This window comes from Cladophialophora psammophila (assembly GCF_000585535.1).
Source record: "Cladophialophora psammophila CBS 110553 chromosome Unknown aczJe-supercont1.7, whole genome shotgun sequence".
Classification (NCBI taxonomy): domain Eukaryota; kingdom Fungi; phylum Ascomycota; class Eurotiomycetes; order Chaetothyriales; family Herpotrichiellaceae; genus Cladophialophora; species Cladophialophora psammophila.
The window spans coordinates 755,802-779,782 of NW_006912928.1; the positions used below are offsets into that span (position 1 = coordinate 755,802).

General features: G+C 53.3%; 7 protein-coding genes across 7 annotated transcripts; 4 read left to right on the forward strand and 3 right to left on the reverse strand.

The window, feature by feature from the left end:
- Positions 1 to 334: 334 nt before the first annotated feature.
- On the forward strand, positions 335 to 1,490 carry A1O5_05291 (uncharacterized protein; the record flags this gene model as incomplete). Its single annotated transcript, XM_007745892.1, has 3 exons — positions 335 to 605; positions 663 to 1,384; positions 1,455 to 1,490. The coding sequence occupies 3 exons, from the start codon at positions 335 to 337 to the stop codon at positions 1,488 to 1,490; spliced, it is 1,029 nt and encodes a 342-aa protein (XP_007744082.1).
- Positions 1,491 to 2,938: 1,448 nt separating this feature from the next.
- On the forward strand, positions 2,939 to 5,206 carry A1O5_05292 (catalase-peroxidase; the record flags this gene model as incomplete). Its single annotated transcript, XM_007745893.1, has 1 exon — positions 2,939 to 5,206. One exon carries the CDS (start codon positions 2,939 to 2,941, stop codon positions 5,204 to 5,206), a length of 2,268 nt encoding a protein of 755 aa, XP_007744083.1.
- Positions 5,207 to 5,711: 505 nt separating this feature from the next.
- A1O5_05293 (V-type H+-transporting ATPase subunit C) lies at positions 5,712 to 7,131 on the forward strand (the record flags this gene model as incomplete). Its single annotated transcript, XM_007745894.1, has 4 exons — positions 5,712 to 6,006; positions 6,094 to 6,188; positions 6,257 to 6,850; positions 6,937 to 7,131. 4 exons carry the CDS (start codon positions 5,712 to 5,714, stop codon positions 7,129 to 7,131), a joined length of 1,179 nt encoding a protein of 392 aa, XP_007744084.1.
- Positions 7,132 to 8,674: 1,543 nt separating this feature from the next.
- Positions 8,675 to 9,340, reverse strand: A1O5_05294 (uncharacterized protein; the record flags this gene model as incomplete). Its single annotated transcript, XM_007745895.1, has 2 exons — positions 8,675 to 9,052; positions 9,221 to 9,340. 2 exons carry the CDS (start codon positions 9,338 to 9,340, stop codon positions 8,675 to 8,677), a joined length of 498 nt encoding a protein of 165 aa, XP_007744085.1.
- Positions 9,341 to 11,665: 2,325 nt separating this feature from the next.
- On the reverse strand, positions 11,666 to 18,739 carry A1O5_05295 (uncharacterized protein; the record flags this gene model as incomplete). The annotated part of the gene is made up of 4 exons (XM_007745896.1): positions 11,666 to 13,179; positions 13,237 to 17,686; positions 17,733 to 18,437; positions 18,602 to 18,739. 4 exons carry the CDS (start codon positions 18,737 to 18,739, stop codon positions 11,666 to 11,668), a joined length of 6,807 nt encoding a protein of 2,268 aa, XP_007744086.1.
- Positions 18,740 to 20,527: 1,788 nt separating this feature from the next.
- On the reverse strand, positions 20,528 to 21,300 carry A1O5_05296 (uncharacterized protein; the record flags this gene model as incomplete). The annotated part of the gene is made up of 2 exons (XM_007745897.1): positions 20,528 to 21,036; positions 21,117 to 21,300. The coding sequence occupies 2 exons, from the start codon at positions 21,298 to 21,300 to the stop codon at positions 20,528 to 20,530; spliced, it is 693 nt and encodes a 230-aa protein (XP_007744087.1).
- Positions 21,301 to 22,378: 1,078 nt separating this feature from the next.
- On the forward strand, positions 22,379 to 23,586 carry A1O5_05297 (alcohol dehydrogenase; the record flags this gene model as incomplete). Its single annotated transcript, XM_007745898.1, has 5 exons — positions 22,379 to 22,410; positions 22,481 to 22,609; positions 22,665 to 22,913; positions 22,970 to 23,285; positions 23,383 to 23,586. 5 exons carry the CDS (start codon positions 22,379 to 22,381, stop codon positions 23,584 to 23,586), a joined length of 930 nt encoding a protein of 309 aa, XP_007744088.1.
- Between the last annotated feature and the right edge of the window lie 395 nt (positions 23,587 to 23,981).

Below are 23,981 nucleotides of genomic sequence, written 5' to 3' on the forward strand. Positions count from 1 at the left end.
ATACGAGGGACCCAGTACTTGGTCTTGTAAAAGAGAAAAGGGGCAAAAGGGGGTACCCAGTACTGAGGTAGGCTAATTGTGCGTCTTTGCCCCCGAGGCTGGTCCGTGAGGCTGTGAGCCGAGGCAAAATCAGCAAAATCCCAGGGGGAGGGAGCATTTGTTCCTAAGTCACTTCTGTCGCCGTTGCCAATCGATACCAGGCATTTTCGTCCCCAAAACTCCACCTGCGCTTCCATCATTATCTCATCGCCCTCGCTTCGTCGTATTCGGCCGGTCACTGGCGGGCCGTCAATCGCCTTTTTCTTTCTTCTGGATGCCTGGCTGTTGGGGGACAATGGCTCCAGGGTCGTCTGCATTAAATAAAGTCGGGCTTTGCGTCCCTCGCTCATCGCCTTTCCTCAACCCGAGACGGACCAGCAAAGTCCTGTCCACCTGCACATCTTGCTCTTCTCTTGCACACACGCCCTTCCTGCCGTCACTCGCTCATAGACCGATCCACATTGCCACTGGTTCTTTGTCATCGGCGGCGTCAGCGACTGCTCGGGGAAAGGCTTTTCGACACCCAAGCCTAATAAAGGGAACTGCCTGGAGTCCATATTCTACAGGTGAGTAACGCCAGATTCTGTGTCAACTCTGACGGACCTCTGACACGGATGCTGCAGTTGTCGTGCACAACAAAGGACAAGCGCGCGTCCGGCGGACAATCAGCTTCCTCCTCATCAGCACCGTCTCCTTCGCGGTCGGGACTTATTTTGCTGTTACCTACGCCTCCCCCCTCCCCACGGCCCTAATCATGGGTTCAATGCCCTCGGACGTCGAAACCCTCTACCTCTACACTCCCGACAATGACTTTGAGCGTGAAGTCGACGATCACATCAAGAACTGTGCCCTAGCGCAATCCTTGCGGGCAAATCCAGATTTCGTCGAGTCGAGACCACATCTCAAGATTCCCGAAGAGATGAGACAACACAACCTGACCGCCGGAACGTTGTCGGGGCCAGGAATGATTGTGGTGCCGCCATACTACTTCAACGAGAAGGGCGGGAAGTCCATGGCTCAGATATTCTACGTCGGAACTGATGTTTCAGGGCATCCGGGGATCGTGCACGGAGGGTTTTTGGCCACCATGTTGGACGAGGGACTTGCGCGGTGTGCATTCCCTGCCATGCCAAATAAGGTGGGGGTAACGGCCAATTTGAACATCAACTACCTCAAGCCGACCATGGCGGGACAATTCCTGGTGCTGAGAGCCAAGACCACAAGAGTCGAAGGCCGGAAAGCGTGGGCGGAAGGATGGATTGAGAGTCTGGAAGTTGCCGAGGGAGAGGAACCCGTCAAGTTGGTCGAGGCTACTGCGTTGTTTGTTGAACCCAAGCATGCAAAGGTACGTTCGCCTGGATATAGACGTGACCATTGATTGGTGGAGTGCTGAGACTGACAATCCCATCTTATAGGTATTGCAATCTCTTTACCGGGTGACGCCAAACTGAGATGCCGACACTGCTCGAAATCGTTTCTATGATGTTTCAAGGCCTCAGGGTCTTCAAGACGCTGTCTAAGAGGATCACAAAGGGCGGATAGAATTTGCAGCATGGAGTACATGACGGGGGACTTTGCTTTGGCTGGACAGTGGGTGGTAGATCTTGGGAATATACCCAGTCTAATGAGTGCGATTTCGAACGGGTGTGCAAGATGGCTGGCGACTTGTCAACAAGGCTGCGGGCAAATTGGCACAGTTATAGATGTTTGTTTGGCACCTTGATACGGATAGAGGGGCGCATATATCATGTGTAAAGTTTATGTACGGGGTTGGAACAACGAAAATCGGACACATTGGCTATCGCATTTACTAGCCACCAACATTTCCGCCGTCCATCCAATATGTGCACTGTCGTGATTGTTCTCTCGGATGTCGCAAAGGGCCAACGAGATCCCACATGCTTACTGGGGAATCCTTCCGCCGGCGGAATTGGAACAACGCTCAGGGGAAACATGAGTTGGGATGGCTCGACGCAGACGACAGGTCAGATTCTGCTTCTCAGTTGCCATTTGGGGCAAAGGCAAACAAGCCAGGTTCCAGCGAGATTCTCCTACTCGTCCACGTCCGATATACCCCCAAGACGAAACGCATCTAGACTCCACTGATGGGGGAAATGGCAGATGGCATACATATCGGTGGCATGACCATCCGCCGAAGTCGTATGACGGATGGGATACACACTGATTACCCCAATGCCCGCCTCTATGTGGACATTTCTTCCCTCCTCGCGGCTGACTGCCATGTTTCACGATGCCATATGACCTCTACTGCTGAAAAGCTTTCTCTGGTGTCTCTGGTGTCTCTGGTGTCTCTGGTGGCCGCTTTCCTGTCCTGGTTTCCTCCTGGTTGGGCTGGAAGGTTCGATCGCCATGGGGCTCTGGGGCTCGTCTGGGACAAGTGACGTTGCAGGCAAAAGGCTTGGTTGTAGAATCGATGGGCATGGCAGTGTGTTCCCCTTGTACCTCGTAGTGCCGAGGAAGGTGTGGTGATGCTGGTACGCGGCGAGGCGGGGGCTTCGCTGCACCTTTCCCGAACCACACAAATTCCGTCGCTGGCACTAGCCTGATATGGAAAGATGGAGCAAGCTCCCACCACATGCCAATCATTACCCGACCAACCGTAGGCGAGGTAATAAATCCCTGCGCGTCTAGACGCCGATTTCCGGCGGGGGGGCTTATGGGCTAGGTTGTTTTGGGACATGGATAGCGAGGGGGGAAGGTACCTGGTATTTGATTGTTTGAGGGGCAATTGCGAAGTGGCTCCTTTCACTTTGCTCTCTTTATAAGACGCGGGGTAGTTCTGTCCCTTCCCGCCATGTCTTTTGCTCTTCTCTCACCTTCACGCACTTCGTTTCGACTGTCCTTCTCCCTCACCAGACTGACAGGATCCACCGCAACCATGGCTTCAGCTAAATGCCCCATGAGAGAGTCCAATGTCGGCGGCGGCGGCACTCGCAACCGCGACTGGTGGCCCAATGACCTGAGACTCAACATCCTCCGCCAGCACACTGCTGTCTCCAACCCCATGGACAAGGACTTCAACTACGCACAAGCCTTCAAGAGCTTGGACTATGAAGCAGTCAAGAAGGATCTCCATGCCCTAATGACAGACTCTCAGGACTGGTGGCCGGCAGACTTTGGTCACTATGGCGGTCTCTTCATTCGAATGGCCTGGCACAGTGCCGGTACCTACCGTGTTGCCGATGGCCGCGGAGGAGGTGGCCAAGGTCAACAGCGCTTTGCCCCCCTCAACAGCTGGCCCGACAATGTCAGCTTGGACAAGGCACGCCGCTTGCTTTGGCCCATCAAACAGAAGTACGGTAACAAGATCTCGTGGGCCGACCTGATGCTCCTCACTGGCAATGTCGCCCTCGAATCCATGGGCTGCAAGACCTTTGGCTTTGCTGGTGGCCGCCCGGACACGTGGGAGGCTGACGAGTCCGCCTACTGGGGTGGCGAGACCACTTGGCTAGGCAATGACATTCGCTACGGCCAAGGTCACACCGGGATTGAGGGCGAGGGCGTCGTCGATTCTGATGAACATAAAAAAGACCACAAGGACATCCACACCCGTGATTTGGAGAATCCGCTCGCAGCCTCACATATGGGCTTGATCTATGTCAACCCGGAAGGCCCGGACGGCGTTCCCGACCCTGTCGCTGCCGCTCGAGACATCCGCACCACCTTTGGCCGCATGGCGATGAACGATGAGGAAACCGTTGCCCTGATTGCTGGTGGCCACTCCTTCGGCAAGACACACGGCGCCGCTCCTTCCGAGAACGTCGGCAAGGAGCCAGAGGACGCTCCCCTGGAGCAAATGGGACTTGGATGGGCCAACAAATATGGTTCCGGCAAGGGTCCTGACACCATTACCAGCGGTATCGAAGTCACCTGGACCGGGACCCCGACAAAATGGAGCAACAACTTCCTCACTTATCTCTTCAAATATGAATGGGAGCTCACCAAGAGTCCCGCTGGCGCCAACCAGTGGGTTGCAAAGACGGATGACTTGATCATTCCAGATGCGTATGACACCAACAAGAAGCACAGGCCAACCATGTTGACAACCGACCTTTCCCTCCGCTTCGATCCGGCATATGAGAAGATCTCGCGCCGTTTCCTCGAGAACCCGGATCAACTGCACGACGCTTTCTCCCGTGCCTGGTTCAAACTCTTGCACCGTGATATGGGTCCACGGTCCCGCTGGCTCGGTCCCGAGATCCCGTCCGAGGTCCTCATTTGGGAAGACCCTCTCCCACCCGCCAACCATCCCATCATCGATGAATCGGACATTACTAGCCTGAAACAAAAGATTCTGGCCACCGGTATTAAATCTGCCGAGCTGATCACTACTGCCTGGGCATCGGCTTCAACCTTCCGCGGCAGCGATAAGCGTGGCGGCGCCAATGGTGCTCGCATTCGTCTCGCTCCCCAGAACAAGTGGAAAGCAAACAACCCTCAAACGCTGAGCCAAGTGCTGGGCGCCTTGGAGAGGGTGCAACAGGAATTCAACAGCTCTGCAAGCGGTGGCAAGAAGGTATCGCTAGCCGATCTCATCGTCCTGGCAGGTTGCGCGGCTGTTGAGAAAGCCGCTGGCATCCCTGTTCCCTTCACTCCTGGCCGCACAGATGCTACCCAGGAGCAAACCGATGTTGAATCTTTCGAACACCTTGAGCCTTTGGTTGATGGATTCCGCAACTATGGCAAGGGAACATCCCGTGCCCGAACTGAGCACTTCCTTGTCGACAAGGCACAACTGCTGAATCTTTCTGCTCCCGAAATGACAGTGCTGGTTGGCGGCCTTCGTGCTCTGAATGCCAACTGGGATGGGTCTTCGTACGGTGTCTTTACCAAGCGCCCCGGCCAATTGACCCCCGACTTCTTCACCAACCTCCTCGACATGGGCACCGCCTGGAAGGTGGCCAGTAACGACGAGGAACTCTATGAGGGCTTCGACCGCAAGACCGGCGAGAAGAAGTGGACTGGCACCCGCAGTGATCTTGTCTTCGGTTCACATGCTGAGTTACGTGCGATTAGCGAGGCGTATGCTAGCGCTGGCAACGAGGAGAAATTTGTCAGGGACTTTGTGGCAGCTTGGAATAAGGTGATGAACCTGGACCGCTTTGATGTCGCATCCCTTCAGGATCCTGCAAAAGCGCGTCTATAAGCGAGAATGGCTCTGACTCAAAGAAGATGGGGGTTGTTGCAATTCACGAGGAGAAGTTGTCCCTCTATCATGTGGCTCGGATTTGAGCAGTCGACCAGTTCAATGGCTTAGCAAGCTCAATGGACTGCAACCGCATGACATAGCAATCAAAAATGTACCGGTTCAGAATTATATCTAGGGAACAACAGTGTAGAGGAGTTAAATAATAAAGAAGGGACGGCCAAAAATGCCTCCGAAATGGGCATGACGCACCTCGCATTGGGAGCTTCCCAAACGCCAATCATGCTGCGGTGGTGAGGGAGCAACGGAGCTCCATCTCTGCCTACCATCTAAATAGTTCACCCGGATCGCTGCGCGCAGTCAATACCAGTACTCGGTACGGTGTTTCCTCCTTCATGCATATGGTCCTTGGGAATTGAAGCTATTTTCTCTTATCTCTGCACACTATTCCTTCCGCCACCCCGTTGTGTGACCTCCCAGACATAGGCTTTCCCGCACGGTCAACATGTCCGCCAAATACCTCTTTGTCTCTGTTCCCGCCAGTATAACCCCTTCGGGCCACAAGGACGACGCCATCGCCTCTGTCGAGAAAGCGGCAAACCCTTCGAACGGCGACGTCCTCCCCTTCTCCATCCCAGAGTTCAAGATTGGCACCCTTGATGCGCTGTTACAACAGTCCGACGAGTTGGCCAAGCTGGCGGCTCTGTGTCATGGAGTGGTGGGAAAAGTCGGGGACACTTTGAAGAATATATTGGACGGCGACGAGGAGAAGATTGCGATGCATAAGAACGTCAATGATAGTATGTTTCATGCTCTTTGGGAATGCGCCCCAGACGGTGGTACGAGGTTTGGGTAAAGCGCTGACTCGACGCCGTACTACTCCCTAGAACCACTCGAACAATACCTGCGAAGCTTCTCCTGGAACAAAGTCAAATACCGCGCCGACAGGCCGCTCTCGGAGCTGATTGATCTTCTACAGAAGGTATGGTACAGCGGGCTGAGAGCAGTCCCGAGAGACGGGTCACGGCGGATGCTGACTGCGGGCGACAGGAAGCCAATTCGATAGACAACGACGTCCGATCCAAATACAATCAATACAACTCCCTCCGCACCTCCCTCCAATCCCTGATCCGGAAACGAACAGGTAATCTCTCGACAAAGTCCCTTGCCCCTCTCATTACCGACCCCAAAATCCTGGTCCAAAATCAACACTCCGAACACCTGGAAACTCACCTGATCGCCGTGCCCAATTCCAACGTCAAGGAATTCATGAGGACGTATGAAACGCTTGCACCGATGGTTGTTCCACGCTCGGCAACCTTTGTCGCGCAGGATCAGGAATACAGTTTGTACGCGGTGACGATGTTCAGGAAGCATGCCCAAGAGTTTGTGCACAAGGCAAGAGAGAGAAAGTGGGTACCTCGGGACTACAAGTACAAGGAAGGTGGGAAGGAAGAGGAGGAAAGGGAGCTGAAGAGGGTGGAAGCCGAGGAGAAAAGAGTCTGGGGAGAGACATTGAGGTTGGGCAGGACGGGCTGGAGTGAGGCGGTCATGTGTCTTGTGCATGTGGTTGTGCTGAGGGTATTTGTCGAAACCGTCCTGAGGTACGGGTTGCCGCTGGATTATGTGGCCGTTCTGATCAAGGTATGTCATGCTACTCTCCGTGCTACACTCTCTGCTCCCCTTTTGTTTGAGGCCGAAGTCACTACTAACCATGTTCAACCTAACAGACGGACTCGAAACGCGAAAAGAGGGTCCGGCAAGGGTTGGACAGCGAATACTCGTACCTCGCGGGCAATGCCTTTGGGAGGGACAAGAAGGGCAGGCTGCTGAAGGATGAAGGGACGACCCAGCAGGACATGGTTGCCGGCGGAGAACAGGGAGAGTATTCCGCCTATGTGTGTTATGATATCGACGTTGAGTGACAGGATATTAGTGTTGGATGGGACCAAGTGTGAATGAGGGGCATGTCTCTGAATCAGGGAAGAAATCCAGTGACCCGTTCCCCCTGGAAAGCCCCAGGAGAAGCAAGATGTGTACAACCCTTGATTCGCTCCGATATGGTGACGTCGGGAGCGTGCGCAAGCCCTTCTAAGGGAAGGATTCCACGATTTATTGATTGAGGCACAGGAGTCCTGCACAAATGCGAAGCTTTCTCTCTCTCTCTCTCTCTCTTACAAACACGTATTCACGTCTCTGGCATTGGATTGCATTGCAAGAAACGAAGCCCAAGCCCAAGCGGCAGCCCAATATATCTCCTCGTTGGCTCCTTGAGGCTTCGACTCTGGCTCTTTGGGCTTATGTGGACGACTTGGGATAGAGTCCTTTCCTTCATTCTTTTTCTCCATTCCTCCATTGCTTGACTTGGTTTTGGCTTTTCGTTTTTCGGAACCTCGCTGTTGACTGGCTGACCGACAGTCCTAGCTACTATACACGCCTGTGGCTCAAGTAATACTAGGCAATGTCTACGTGAATGAAGCATGGCGGGTCTTTCCAAGGCTGTTCAGACTTTGTTGCTTGAGGAGGTTAGGCGCGGGTTCCCCTGCTCGGGGCCGCCGCTTCAAGATTTAGATATATGAAGGGGGCTCGTCGCAGAGCAAGATTTCTGTGCCGTGCTTGATTACGTGGGTTAGGATTCTGGCTCGTCGATGGGCCATTTAGTCTTTGTGAAATACAGCGCATCTTTCATGATCCCACATGGTATCGGGGTGGAATTCGAGATAGCAGGCTGTATCTCCCTTCCCTGTTTTTTTGTGGATTGCCTCTTTGGAAGTTGGGTTCTCGGGGGACGGTGCAAAGCTAGGGAACGTTGAAGCGTGGGAATAGGTTGGCTACTATCGAGACTATACCTGGGTCAGGCAGACGGGACGAAGATAGATGATCCATCAAAACTTCCGCTGCCGCATCAGCGATGGATGGATCATGACGATAAGTGTACCATGGATCTTTGCAGGACCGCATCTGAGAGTTGAGTTCATTGCTGGCTTGATGCAACTCCTTTTCCTCCTGCTTGTTGTGTCTGGCCTCCGTGCTGAGTCTCAACCCGAGCCTGAGCTTGCCGTTGGCCATCATACAGCCCAGAGTAGTACCCAGCCCAATAATATGCCATCTTGATATTTTCGAGCGTTTGCTCTTGTGAGGAGCTGGTTGTGGTTGTTGAAACTGGGTAGCAGTTAGAACGTCATCAAGACGACGAGGTTTATTGGGCCCGGAATAAAAGTGACATAGGGAAGTGCCAAGTGATAGAAAGCAGATGGGGGCAATGGCGGGTTTAGTCTGCGGAACAGACAAGGGAAAGAAAAAGCTCGTACTTTTTCCATTTGCGATTTCGGTGGCAGGCGGCAAGTTGGGTTCTAAAGCTGGAGTGGTGGTGGTAGTTGTTGACGGTTGTCTCGACGCCACCTGAGGAGGATTTTCTTGCTGTCCTTCTGGCTCGTCTACAATGGATTTGACTGGGGGCACAGAGCATCAGTCAAATGCCACCATCTCACAACTGGCACAAAGGAGAAACGTACATTGGTCCATGGCCTCCTTGCGTTTCTGCTCGAGACTGTGCTGATCTCCTTCGTGGGCACCGTGGCCGTGATGCGAGCTCGCGCCAACCACGCCATTCACCGCATCACTCTCAGCCCCGACATCAGTAACAGCATCGGTGTTTTCATTCTCGCCGGCGGCTGCAGCTTTGGCCGGTGCTTCTGGATGAACCGGTCGCCACTCCCCGGATGCCTGCCTTCCAGAGTCGACGGCGGCGTCGCCATTTTCGTCCTCGTCGTCAAATTCGCCCATCTCGGCCTTACGTAGAACCTCTTCCACGTCTTCGCCGCGTGCGTGGATGCTGTGGTAATACTACAGTTCTGCATTAGCGGGAGAATAGGTGGAAGGACGTAGCATTTAGGGATTAACAAAAGACAGTCTGCCTCGCAAAAGACACTTTTTGAGTTTTTCATCGGATCCTTGAGTTGTAACTGGGCGGAAAGGGAACCGGTGCAGTACTGAATGATCACAACAACATACCTCGTACTCTGCGACAGCATCGTTCCAAGACCGAATCAGCGCTGAATCGTCCCATATCTCGGCTTGGCTGAGCTCTCCTGCGGTCGAGTGTTTTGTCTTTTGCTTTTTCTTCTTCGGCATCGTCACGGCGGGCGGCGGAAAAGACAAAGATATTACGGCCGCAGTGATGTAAGGCTAAGACAAGGAGCACGGGGCTACTTGGTTACAACGAAGGGAGCATCCACACGTTTGTTGTTAAATAATGCGACTTGGATGTCTCGAGCCTCTAAGAAGTGCTCGATGCCAAGACGACGATGTGATTGGCCAGCCTTGTCACCACGAGGCTACTACGCAGTTGTCGAGGTGTATCTGCCGTTCAATGATCGTGAGAGTGCCGTTCAAACGCGTGTATGAGGAGCGTGCTTTAGAGGTATGTCTCGGTGGGGCTTTGCGAGAAATATGTGTACGTCTGAATCCTTTCAGGACTCAGATGCGTCTTCCGTGCATTTTCTGCCACTTGCAAGGTAAGCAAACCAGAACAAAAAAGCAGCCACTGAGGCTCAAGAGAGTCCTGCTTTACTAATTCGAAGCCTTTTGTGCTAAGAGCAACGTTGCGCTTGAGCCACAGCTGCTAGCCCTCGACAAGTCAGGACATATCATGCAACCACTCTCCGCACTCTATCTCACCCACAATGCCTTTCCTACGGTCCACAGAAACGTATATAGAGCAGTCTTGCGCAGTCCAGGACTGTCGAGTTCTCTGCCACATGCCACTACCCTGAGCCTGCCGATCAGGATGGCAGGTCTTGAGAAATTGGGGACAGTTCGCGTGACCAAAGTGGCTTCTGAAGTAAGTGGCTTGGTGGTGGGTGGGGATTCTGACCATGATACCTTTAGGCTGTCCCGGCCCGGGAAGGAGGCAAGTCTCTGCTGTGATAAGAAGGGACGGATCTCTCCCAAAGCACTGACGGGTGCTACATTCTCATCTGACCTCTGAGATCAAAAGATTGCTGGCTTGTGCATACAGTACGAACCATCTGCATCAATTTGTGTCCGAGAATCGATCGACAGGCCCTGCGATTGACGTTCCTCCATCCTGGTTCACCATTGCGGGCGCTTCCAACTTCTCAACAAGGAAACTGCGCACGCTCCATTGCAATGGTAGCCTTTTCGGCGTCGGATCCCGAGCGATATCTCACCCGCGCGTGGACAATCTTCGACTCGGTCTATCTTCGGGTCCTTCTGATTCTACTTGTTCCGTGTATTTTTATCGACATGCATATACCTCGTCGCTGGGGGCAGAAGGGACGGATGGTCCAAGATTCTCCATGACGGATCGCCTTCCCCAGCCGCCCAATCTGGATGCATCAACAAAGGGTCTAGTCTGGTCAGATGGAGGCCGGTGTGCGGTCTCACTTGCCAGTCGTCGGATGCGACAGTTCCAAGCATTTGGTTCTTCAAGCAGCCTAAGAAAGCCAGTCCTCTAGGTGGAGTCGTCACGGTCCGCCCGCAAAGGGACTCGGAGAACAAAATGCGCTTACCAGGATGGCCTCTATCCTGCGAACGTCCTGCTTGGCGGCGTCGAGGCGCTTTTATGCATTCCTTTGTCAAACTTCGGGCCATACGCAAAAGTCGACGCTACCCAGGAGGGTGAGGGAAGGCGGGGATCAAGAAAAGCTGTCTCAATCAGGACCTCGACGCTAGACTCGGTCAGCAAGCTGGCAGCCTCAATACGGTCTCATCTCATATCGAGGTCGACCGAAAATTTAATCAGCCAGAGAGGAAGGCATGGAGCTATAGTGCCAATAAGCGCATTGAGAGGCAAAATGTTCTATACAATCAGAGGACGGAAGATTAGTCGCAAGTTTTCCTATAAATGCCATCCCCGGACGGTTCGTTGACGAGCAATGTGGTGAGAAGGCTTAAGAAGATATTAACTAAATGGGGTATCTATGTCAAATGAAGAGAAAATTGAGCAAAACGCTCATATCGACAAGTCCAAGCTTCCTAGCTTTGTGTACATATGCCCAATACTCGTACAATGGGGTCAAGGACACCGTCTTCAGCTCAGCTCAGCCTTGCGCGAAGAAGAATAAACAATGCAATCAAAAGGCTCAAATCTGAAAAAATTCGGCCTTTTTGCTCGAAAATTGCCAATCAAAAGACAGGCACAAAGGCAAGTTGAAAGTGCAAGCCAGCGCGGGAGGAAGACATAGGTATCGAAGCGAGTGGTGATGCCGAATGCCAAAATGGTATGCTGCTTTTTGCTTGTAGTGTCGCATTCTGTCACAACCCGAGTTGGACGACGAAAAGTTGCAGAAACTCAGTTGCGGCCGGATGACGAGGATGTCCATTCCAGCAGACCTCCTCCCGCCCGACATTATTGATCCGGCCGCAACATCTGCAGTCTCTTGCTCTTTGTCGACCAATGTATACCATATTAAGCCCGCAGGGTGATCTTCAGCTTCAGAAGAGACCTCCGAGGAAGCTTCTTCTCTTGCTGTCATTCCTTCCACCCAGTGCTGGACGTCCGTCCCAAGTTTTGACGGGAACCTCGTCGTAGCCATAGCCTCGACCATCAGATTGATCTCTGCGTCGACGTCGTTCTCTTCGTTCTCGCTCCTTGTCTCGCTCGTCACTACCGCTGGCTGACTTGCCCTCCGCACGACGCGAGCTTTTCCTGCGAGCACGGTACTCTTCGATTTCTGCGTCCGTCATGCCGGCGTATTTGTCACGATGGCGACTGCTGCGCTTAGTCCCGGCGCCTTCGTCTGCTGCTCGTGGCTTTTCGCCGCTCGGATCGAGAATTGTGCCCTCGACAGGTGGGAATTCTGGTGGTTCGTCGGCTTGAGAGTTGATCCATGAGCTGGTCTTGTTGGCTGGTGGTGCGGTTCCCTTACCGCTGCCGCTCCGAGATTCGTGATATTCTTCAACAAGGACGCTGGATCTCTTGCGACCTGATCTCTCTCTGTCCTTTTCTTTGGACTTCCGGTCTTCTTTTCGTCGTCTTCTTTCGTCCTCTTCAGCATAATATGATCTGCGGCGATCATCTTTGGAAATGTCGCGATTTACCCCCTGCTCGGCCTCGAGCTGACCACGAAGTCGCCTGCGCTCTTCCCGCCGGCGTTCTGCTTCTGCGTTGGCCTCGGCCTCCTCTTGTGCAGCGCGTGCTTCTCTAGCAGCACGCCTAGCCCGCTTTTCTTCGCGGCGCCTCTCTTCCTCCTCTTGTTCTCGCCTTTCACGCTCGCGCGCTCTGCGTTGGCGGGCTTCGAGATCCGCCTTTTCGCGCTCTCTTCTTTCCTTCCGTTTCAGCTCACGTTCGACGCGATCGGCTTCTTCCGCCTGATTACGCGCTTCGCGCTTAGCTCGTCTTTCAGCACGTCGAGCTTCCATATCGGCATCCGTTTCAGCAGGCGCATCGGTGGTGAACTCATCCCCCTCCAGGGCCCGGGAATGCCTCCTTGACTTATCTTTGGTCCTGATGGGTAGGTCTTCTGCATCAGTCAGGGTGTGGCTTCGATGCCGTTGTCTCTCTCCGTCGAAGGACCGGGAACTGCCAAAGAAGCTCCCAAAAAGTCCAGTCGATTTTCTGGGGGCAGTGTTGCTTCTCTTCAACGCGGGTGGATGGTCCACAAACGCCATATCGTCAGGCCCGCTTGTGACCAACGGGTCTGCATGTGTAGGGCTCTCGACCATCACAACGTCATCGTCCTGAGAAATGTTCTTGCTGTGGGACTTGATCTGCGTATACGAAATCCGTCCGTCAGCATGAACTTCTTTATCGAAATCCGGCGACCAGGACGGGCGGAAAACGTAGCCCAGACGGCTTGAGGAGGCTTGTGCACCTACCTCTTTCTTTGATTTGGAAGACCTAGACTTTGAATTTTCTGGCACAGATACAATGTTTACAAGCGGAGTATTGTCATTGGTATGGATCATTACCATGTCATCATCGTCGATGGGATACGGATCTGGAACGGCTGATGAAGTGGGATTAGCGACGATCTCCCTGGACGCTATCGCAATTGCCAGCTTACCTGAAGGCCTCCTCTTCACTGATGGACGGCGCTCGATCTTGCTGGACTTCATTCCCATGAGCTTAGCTGCCTTGTCGGTAACTTGAGGCTCCTCCTCGGGCGGAGGGGACGTAAAGCCGTCGACCGACTGACGCCTAGATGAAGGCCTTGAACTGGTCGCACTGCTTGGTCTTCGGCTAGTGGTCTTCGAGCGCGCCATGGCCGATGGTGGTGGCCCACCAAACATGAAGTTCGAAAACGAAGTACCGCGGGTAGCTTTTGGTCTCTCGGCTTTCTTGGGTTTGGCATCTTTGTCAGACCCAGAAGACCTGGAAAGCTTTTCAGCTTCCTTCTTGTCCTCCTGTTCCTTCTCCCTCGGAGTCCGAGTGGATTTAGACCGGGTCAGGCCGGGTGGTGATTTCTCTTTTTTTGGTGGCGGGGGCATGTCTTCGTCGTCCTTTGGTTTTTCTTTGGTCGATTTCTTGGGTGGAGGTGCCGCACCCCAGAATCCCCAAGAAGTAGTTGCAGATCGTTCAACCCTCGGGCGTTCTTTCTTGGTTGCCTTCTTCTCCTCGGGGGGAGGCGTTAGTAACTTGGAGGGCACGGGTTCTTCGTCTTCGTCTGGCAGGCCAATGTCGTCTGTCTTTGACTCTTTAGGCGTGGTGGTCTTCGATTTGGTACCCTTTTTCTCAACAGCAATGGCCTTTGCTTTGGGCTTTTCAAAGGATGTCGGTGGATCGTCGAGATCGAGAATATCGTCCCCGTAATCGTCGTCACCAAACGCACCAGGAAAGCTGCCAGGGATGGAGTCTTTTGATCTTTTCTCCTCTGCCACGGGAGACGCGTCTTTCTTGGTTGTCTTGGTCGTCTTGCTTGCGACGGTTGTCTTCGTCTTCGGGGCTGGCGCCTTGTCAATACACTGCTTTTCCTCTTTGGGCAAAGGCGCGTCGTCTGGTGGAGGCAACTCTTTAGTCAGCACAGACTCGCCCTTCGACTTTTTTCTGCTCTCTTCCTTTTTGCCCTCCAGAGCTTTGATCCGGTCGGCGACAGAAGAGGTTACTTTGGTCTTCGTGCCGGTGGGCATGGCCTTTGCGGCCTTTGAAGCAGAGGTAGGCTTCTCGAAGTCAAATCCGGAGTCGAGACCCCTTGAGTGGTCGGCTAGCGTGTCATCCTGATCGGTCCACCCCTGCTGGGTAATTTCCTTTTGCGAGTCCAGGTCCTTCTTGCCAGCTGTCTTCTTGGATGTTGACGCGTTACCCCAGAATCCAAAATAGTCATCCTCCTTCTTGTCTTCAGCCTTTTCCTCTTTGTTGGACGGGATCTTTTTCAATTTTGACCCCTTGTCAGACTTGGACGCCTGCGTTGGCTCACCAAACATATCAACGAGCTCGTCTGCATCCTTTGCTTTGCTGGCTTTCGCGTCAGTCTTCGTCGATTTGGTGCCCTTTTTCTTGGAGCTCTTTGCTGCCTCTTGAGCCAAGCGTGCTGCTTCAGCCTCTTCTTCAGCCAGTCGTGCTGCTTCGGCCTCTTCAGCCTCGCGAGCTAGCCTCTCTTCTTCCTTTCTGGCCTTTTCTTCCGCTTCCTTTTTAGCCTTAGCCTCTTTCTCCTTTTTGGTCAGTTTGGTGGTTGCAGTCGACGCCCCAAAACCCCACATGCTCTTTGTCACGCTGGCTGGAGTCACTTCTGGCAAGGGTTCTTCAGGTGGTGCAATGTCAAAGGACTCCTCGGCCTCCTTGGCCTTCTTCGTCTTGTCCTTCCCGATTGAGGTCTTGGAAGTTGTGCTCTTTTTCGTCGACGATGCTTTGCTTTTTACTCTGGTCAAACCCGCCCAAGTGTCTCCAGCAAGATCATCTAACATCTCCACTGGATCAGGTTCCGGAGTGAGACCCTGAGCTGGTGGACTCGGCGCTGGCGGCGGGAGATCGTCTTTTGTCTTCGACTTCTTGCCGCCCTTCTTGTCTTTGGATCCCCAACCGCCCCAGGTGTCATCTTCAGCAGGCTTATCAGACTGTTGAGGCTCCTCGATCTCGGCAATAGCTTTCTTTTTCGAGTCTTTGGCACCCTTCTTCTTGTCTTTCGTTGAGGTGGCCCAGAATCCCAAGGCGTCATCTGCCTTTTCTTCCACTGGTTCTGGCTCGACCATGACCTCGGGCTCAGGCTCTGGAATTTCGGCGGCGGTTCCCTTCTTCTTTGCACCCTTCTTCTTGTCTTTTGTCGAAGTGGCCCAGGACCCCCAGGTGTCATCGACCTTATCTTCCTCCGGTTCTGGCTCGACAATAGGCTCGGGTTCGGGCTCTGGAATCTCCGTGACGGCTCCTTTCTTTTTGGTGGTCTTCTTCTTGTCTTTTGTCGTTGCCCAGGAGCCCCAGGCGCTGTCGGTCTTTTCTTCCACCGGCTCTGGTTCAACAATGACCTCGGGCTCAGGCTCCGGGATTGCGGCTGCACCTCCTTTCTTTTTCGCATCCTTCTCCTTTTTCTTCTTTTCCTTTGATGTGAGTCCGAAGAAACTATCTTCTACAATGTCTGCCACAGGCTCAGGCTCGGGCGGGGGTGCAGGCGGTTCTTCATCGAAATCCAGGAATCCTTTCTTCTTCGTGTCCTTAGACTTCTTCTTTTTGTCACTGGAAGTGGCAGTACCCCATTGGCCCCAGGTATCGCTATCCTTGATCTCAGGCTCAGGCACCGCTGGCTCATCGAGGACATCGAGGAATCCGCTCTTCTTCACTTCCTTTTCGTTCTTTTTCTTGCCCTTCGCTGACAACGTAAACCCTCCCCATGTATCATCTTCTTTGTCTTCTAGCACGGGAGCCGGGGGAGGCGGTGGTGGCTCTTCAACGACGTCCACCAGTCCCTTTTTCTTCCCTTTCTTTTTATCCTTGCTAGAAAAGCTCCATGCCGCATCCGGCTCGTCTTTCGAAATCGGCTCTGGTTCGGGAGGTGGTGGAGGAGCTTCCTCCTCAAAATCGAGGAAGCTTTTCTTTTTGTTCTTCTTGTCTTTGGTAGATGTTCCCCAGCCACCAAAACCCCAAGAGTCATCTCCTTTGATGACTTCCGGCTCTGGCTCCGGCTCCGGCTCCGGTTCCGGTTGTGGCGGCGCCGCCGGGGGCTCTGGCGGTGGAGGCTCTTCGGTAGGGATGATCAATCCCTTCCTCTTGGCCTCCTTTTCTCTCTTTTTCCGCTCCTTGGCGGAAAGATTGGCCCAACCAGTAGTATCAGCATACTCTTCTTTAGCTGGTTCCTCTTGAGTCTCGATCTCAACAACAGGATCCGGGATCGAGGGCTCAGGGCTTGTGACTTTGCCCTTCTTGCCCTTTTTATCCTTTTTACCAAATGAGGTCCAAATGTCATCCGATTCAGCCGGCGGCTCGACTGGTGGTGGCGCTGGCGGCTCCTCTTCTTCAGTAATCGCACCCTTTTTGCTCTTTTTGTCCTTTTTGCCCTTCGCTGTGACGAACTCATCAGCTGCTGGGGCATCGCTCGTTGTCGTCTTAGCATCGGCGGTATTGCTCAAGTCGAGGGAAGCAGATAGATCTTCAATGCCGGTCTTCTTGCCTTTTTTGTCCTTCTTCTTTCCCCATGCTCCAGCCATCCAGTCGTCACCGTCATCGACTGGAAGGTTCGGCTCAGGGACAGTAGCAGGAACGGCTAGAAGATCGTCGTTGTCATTGAAGTCGGCGAACACACCCTTTTTCGCTTTCTTGTCCTTTTTCCCTGTTCCGAAGCCCCATTCGAAGGAGTTGTCCGTGGCTCCGACGTCAACAGCAGCCTCCTTCGTATCAGCAGGTGGGTCTTCGGTTGCCCCCTTTTTCCCCTTCTTCTTGTCTTTTTTCGTCGCTACGAAAGCAGACCATTCGTCTTCCACGGGGACAGGTTCTGGTTCTACCGGAGCAGGCGGCGGAGGGGGAGGGACAGGATCATCCTCAAAGAATCCTGTCTTTTTCTTATTTTTCTTTGACGTTGAGGTTCCCCAAGCACCGAGTAGATCGTCGTCTTTTGATCCGGAATCAATCACAGCGGTCTCACCCAGTCCATTATCTTTCTTCTTCTTATCCTTCTTGTTAACAGTGGAGAATCCCCAGGCATCATCGGTGGGTTTGTTTTCGCCTACGTCTCCATCGAAACCAAAATCTTTGTCGCCGGAATCCAAGTCGCCAAAATCGAAGCCGAGTGAGGTGGTTGTCTTCTTTTTCGATTTGCTGCTAAAAGACCAGGGGTTATTGTCTCCAAAACTATTTGATTCTTCCTTTTTGTCGTTTTCCTTCTTAGAGGCCTTGTCATCGGCCTTGGTCGTTGCGGTGTCGAGGGATCCGAAGTCCCATGTCTTACCCCATGCACCAAAGCTTCCAGTATCCTTCTTGCTATCAGTACCACCAAAACTAAACTCCAGCTTCGGGGCGGTGTCATCAAGACTGATGTCTTGGAAGGCCGCCGCTGGAGGGTCTGGGGCGGAGAGTAGGGGATCGTCGGCCCCCTACTCAAGTTAGTATTGGTACGATGAAGCCGTCGGATGGAAGTACCTTTTTGTTCTTTTTGTTCTTTTTATCCTTCTTCGTGGTAAAACCTGCTGTCCAGTCATCCTCGGCCGCAGCGTTATTCGCATCGTCGGCCCAACTAAGCGGATTTGCAGCCTCTTCCTCCTCTTTCTTCCTTTGCTCCTCCTCTTCCTGCTTTTTCTTCTCTTCCTCCTCTTGCTTCTTCTTGTTCTTCTTCTTGTTCTTCTTGCTGCCACCAAAGTCCCACTCGTCCTCGTCGCCTCCTCCTCCATTGTTGTTGTCATCACCCCCGCCGTCGCCGCCAGCACTTCCGCCTTGATCACCGCCTCCATCACCTCCACCAGCACCATCTCCACCATCGCCAGCAGCGTTCCCATTTCCTTCATTATCTGATTCAAGCCATTTAGCCTGTGGGGCAGCTTTCCCGGCTTTCTTCTTCTTGGCCCTCGTCTGGAAGCCGTATGAGCCACCAAAGTCTATGCTGGCATCCATCGCCGCAAACCGGGGCTTGGGCTCCCTCACAAGAGGTACGGGTCGAGGATGTTCCGACGTGGCAAATGATCGAGCGTATGCTGCAGGTTCTGAAAAGTCTTGCGATTGTACCAAGTCTTGGCCGGTAGGCAACGAGGTGCAGCTTCCATAAGGCTGAGGGCGATCTGCGAGTTCCTGCAAGAAGGCTGCGACCAGCGCAGCTGCTCTTAGGTATACATTATAGTTCGGGACGGAATACTGTTGTCCGTGTCAGACGAGATCCCAGTGCGGAGGGGGGAAGGAGGAGTAGGAGACGAAGTGGAATCGCAAGCTTGAAAGAAGAAGTAGTGGTAGTAGTAGCAGCAGCAGCAGGGGCAGGCACTCGCCGAATTCGCGTTAGGATGGAATAGTGTCTTGCATACCCGTTGTACTGGCTTGTAGGTCTTGAGCATGGCGGTGTGCATGTAATGGCGCCAATCGGCAATCCGAGGTGTTGGAGAAATACACCCAACCTCCCCCATCTCGTAAAAGCATAAGGACTCGGGATCAGCCTTTCCCATCTTCCTCCATCTCGGGGTCCTTGGTCGAGATAACGCGCTTTCTCTGCCGGCGGGCGACGCGGCGACCAGAGCCGCCATGCTGTAGCTGTTGCTGTAGCTGGGCAAGACGTTCGGATAGATTAAAGTGGGAGAGCATTTGATGCGGCAGCGACGACGCGAAACAAATAGGTGAAGAAGAAAGCAGCAAGAGAGTGAGGCTACGTCTACAGAGCCTCTGGTATTGAACGACAGAAGAACTGAGAGAACTGAGACTGAGGGCGATGGTTTGTGGTGGGAAGTGCAGCGTCAGGAGGTCACAAGGTGTTGGAGTTGCTCATTGGTGTGCAAGGCCAAACCCAGGTGCCAATGGACCAACAGCGAAGACGAGCAAGACGAGTGGGTGCCAAATGCCCCCTTGCAGTCACGCTGCGGCTGCGCAGATCCCAGCAACACACCAACACCAAAACTCAGCGACTCGCCTGGCCAGGGACCAGAAACAGTCAAGGGGGGGCTAGTGGGCAAGCCAAAAACCGCGCCCCAGGCCTATCTGCTAGTTATCACCCTCCCTATCGATACACAAACGGGCAAAGCAGGAGAAAAAGGAGAGAGAGAGAAATGAGGTCACTAATATATCCGCAGCAAGGTGACCCCAAAGCCCACTCCCGTTCGAAATTTTCATCAATGCCCAAACGACTCCATTCAATGCATCAATTGCATCTGGCAAAAACATGGCGGTGTTGAATGCAGGGCGAACGACGAATGACGCGCCTGGCAAGTCTCGCAGGCTATGCAGGCAAGCAATCGATGTGGCAACGAATCGCTCACCGCTACAATTGCAAAGCGACCACCAGACAAATAGGAGAGGAGCAGATGGCAAGCTTGCTGGTGATGGGTTGGAATGGACGAGACCAGCAAAATTAGCAGCATTCCAGCAAGACCGGACGTGGATGGCCTGTGGATGGCCTGTGAATGGCCTGTGGAACCAAACGCCCGTCACCACCAAGCAGCGATGATGGTGTGGGAGATTCCCTGATAACTGGGATGCGTGCTCGACTGCTGCAATTGGCCCTCGTCTAGGTGAGAAAGCAATCGACCCACACATTTCGTGCCGTTGAATTGTCCCTCCTCCTCTCCCCCCCCCCCAGATGTGATCCGAGCTGCAAACACCCACGCCCCGAAAAGGGGGACCGAGTTGAGTTTACAGTTGCTGGATTCGGGATCCCCTTCATACGTCTGGGAACCTTCTCATGCATCCTATGGTGGCTTGATCGATGGCTGCAGAGCCGCAACTGGTGTAGCAAAGGAGCCCAAAATCAGCAGGCCACTTGCTGGTCCCATGATTGAATGGGACTGGGCAGACGCGATGCAGGGAAAGCTGCAAAGCCAACGCAGTTCTTCGGCAGCACTGGAACGCCCCGTTTGCCCGTTCTCGCCGCTTCAGCCACTCGGCGATATTTCACAGGCGGAAAGACAGCAGACACCATCCCACTTTAGGTGGGTGGGATCGCCCGCTGCGTGGCGAGGGAAACTGTTGTCGCGACGCACCGCAAAACGCGTTGGGTCTGCAGAACCAAAGACCAACCAGAAGGCCAAACAGTTTGCGCAATTGGCGGACTCGTCGACCAACTAATGTGATCTCTCTCGGATCGACCGAGCCAAGACTGACAGTCAAATTATTTCTATGGGAAAGGACGGGTATCTTTGCGGCCTGTCGCATTTGCACGTCGGGAGGGGTTCTTCTGATCACCTAGTTGTTGGAAATGGCTGTCCTGTCCTCGTCCTAATAATCAACTGCTGACCCCTCTGGACTTACTCATCCTCATCAGAACTGTAGGCGCCCAGACCGAGTCCAACAGCTGCTCGGGGCCGTGCAGCTATGATCGGAGGTGTAATCTGGTCATTGATGTCCGGGCTAACTGGCGAAGCACGCTTTGCAAGTGCGTTGTGGTCATTATCATCATCAGCTGCTGCAGCAGTAGCGGCAGTGCCATCAGCGGTTGACAGCTTTCTCGACTTGGGATCAGCGTCCGACTCGCCGCCATTTTCTCGACGTCTTTTCTTCTTCTTGATGGCCCACAAGCCGTTGTCCACAGGATCGCTAGATTTCCCGATCTCGGTGCCCTCGACTAGAGCTTGTTCGGCAGCGGCGCGTTGTTTGCGGAAGACTTCGAGTTGTTCGGCAGTCTCTTGCTTGATGGCGTTCTCCTTTGCTCGACTTGCTTCGAGCACAGAGTCGAGAAACTCCACTTCATCATCGTCAAGGGCACGAAATTGGTTCTTGAGCCGGATGGACTCTTCAAAGGCCTCCTGTTTGGCAGCTGGGTCCGGTGAAGTAGAATTGTGTCAGTGACGCGTTATTCGACTGCTGTCAAGAGAGCCCTGGCAAATGATCGCTTACCCTTGTTTGCCTGCAGCACCTCATAAAGACTCTTGCCCCCGTCTTGTGTCCCCTCGTCCAGCTTCTTAGGCTTTCTCGTAGACTCGACCTGTTGCTGCGCCTTCATCCAGGCATCGTTAGAGGCAGGGCCAGCGGCGTCGGCGTCGGCGTCGGCATCGGTGCCAGCTGATACGAATCGGGACATGGTCACGGATATATATATCACGAGGAGCGTGGTAAGCCGCCGGTGCTGATCAGGATAAATTCTTTCATCGGGTTAATTTGTCGAAGCCAAGGGCGCGTTTGTGGCGATGGGTTGCGGCCAAATGAGAATGTGCGGGCACAACTACGTCGTGTACCAATGTCAAAGGGACAATGCATTGGCACAAGGGTTTTCGGCAGCGGTTATTTACGAGTAACTTCCTTGGTTCATTCCGCAAAAATCCCAAGTTGTGGAGGAAGCTTCGAAGCCACCTTGGCCACCCCACGAGTTTCCCACGAGTTTCCCACGAGTTTCCTTAAGCACAGCGTTCGTTCACACTCACTAATATCGCCATGGCTGTCGCTGTCCTCGCCTGCGTGCGGCCCGGACATGGCCCTCGATCTGATCCCTGGTTCTTCTGCTTCTCATTTGCTCACCCGCTGCGGTACCTGCCGTGGCTATCAAAATGCATGCTCCAACAGTGCCCTTGCTTCTTCTTTCCGAGCCTCAACCCTAGCAGTGGGGAACGCTCTTCCGCGCCTGGAAGATACTATGCCACGAGACTCGAACGCATGTGGACATGAATCATCATCTTGATATTTATCCCTTCCCTTGACCCAGTCGATCATTTCAGCCTAAATCACGGCAACCAAGGTGATCTAGAATATTCCCAGTCCCTCCCCATTACCCGCCAATGACGCTCGGGTGAATAGCTAGGACGATAGGAATGAGCGCGCTTGATTGATGCGTGCCCCTCGCCCCTCCTGGACCTGGGTATTGCGTAGGTGTTGTTGCATTGCAAAAGCCAGTGCCCCACCTCCAAATCTTTCGCAGAGGTGAAGTGCGTGAGAACAAGACCCGATGCAATCATGCCCACCGGAATATAACTGCAACTATATATCATCCAACTGATCCGCAGACGAAATTTTTTGTCTTTCTGCCTCCGCGTCGCATGTCCTTTCTTCGCCTCTCTGGTTCTCCCTTTAAAGGATCCCGGGTTTCTTCTCTTGTCGCACGGTTCGAATCTGCGTCAAGCCACTTCGCAAAGCCCCAATTGTTGAATCCTCGATTACTCCGCACCATGACGACTACACAATCAGGGAAGGGCACAAAGTGAGAACCTTCCCCGTCCACTCCTTTGCTTATTGTGGGAGAATGGTGTCTGCTAACACTCACCTCTCAGGACTGTGTTCACTTTGAACACTGGTGCTAGGATGCCCGGTGTTGGCCTGGGTACCTGGCAATCCAAACCGAATGAAGTCCGCGAAGCAGTCAAGCACGCGCTGCAAGTTGGTTACCGCCATATCGATACGTAAGGAACCCTGTCCGCTTGATCGCGGGTTGTCTAATATGCTGACGCTTTTCAGCGCTCTCGCGTACGGCAATGAAGCCGAGGTCGGCCAGGGAATCATTGACTCTGGCGTTCCTCGTGAAGAGATCTGGATCACCACCAAGCTCGACAATCCCTGGCACAAGCGTGTCAACGAGGGTATCGAATCCTCCTTGAAAGACTTGAAGACGGACTATGTCGACCTCTACCTCATGCACTGGCCCAGCTCCACAGTCCCTGAGGACTTGAAGAAGCATTATGATGACTGGACCTTTATCGACACCTGGTAAATATCGGGTCTTTTTCTGCCTACAGTCTTCTGTTTCTAATTTTGACGAACAGGCGCGAGATGCAGAAGCTCGTCGGAACCGGCAAAGTTCGAAATATCGGCGTGTCCAATTTTGTCATCTCCAACCTCGAGAAGCTTCTGAATGCACCCTCCACGAAGATTGTACCTGCTGTGAATCAGATTGAACTTCACCCCAACATGCCTTCGCCGAAGACTTTGGCCTACTGCAAAGAGAAGGGAATCCATTGCACAGCATACTCCTGTTTGGGATCGACGGACTCACCCCTGGCCCATGACGAGACCCTCCAAAAAATCGCAGACGCACACGGCAAGACTCCCCAGCAGGTGCTGTTGATGTGGGGACTTCAGGTACGTGATTTCTAGGGACCACCTGTCCCAGACGGTCTCTCGCAATTGTTCCGAAATACGCTGTTTTTGCTGAACTAACATCATGCTTCCTAAACAGAGAGGTACTAGCGTGATCCCGAAATCTGTGACGCCGTCGCGTATTGAGGCCAACTTCCAACTGGACGGCTGGGAATTGACACAAGAGGAGATGGACGCGCTGAGCAACATTAAGACCCGCTTCAAGGTATGTGGTGATTCTTGGTTGCCGATCAAGGTCTTCTTCAACGAGGAGGGTGACGGCGGTGATGTACCTTCTCATTAGGTGTGTCATCGTTGGTTACTTTCGGACACGAAATGATGGACCCAGGCGCAAATTCCTGCGGAAGCTACCTCCTGCACGGTGTTAGGAAAGCACAAGCAGTGGTGATTCGCGCAGCGAGCCAGGGTCGGAAGGGATAAATGTCGATCAATATATCAAGGAGCATAGAATCAGATATAGAGAAGGAGTGAATCTCGTCCTTCGATCGGCGGGTGGTAACCTGCGCAGCCAAGCTCACAAGACACTGTCGAGATGATTGGTTTTTTCCTCCTTTTTTTTTTTCGGGTTTTTGGTATGCCCTAAACAAACCTGCTTTTCGGGACCATAATATTTACCAAAACTTCATCATGATTGACGTGACTGCAGTTTCCAAGTAGGGCCAGCGAGGCGGGAATTTG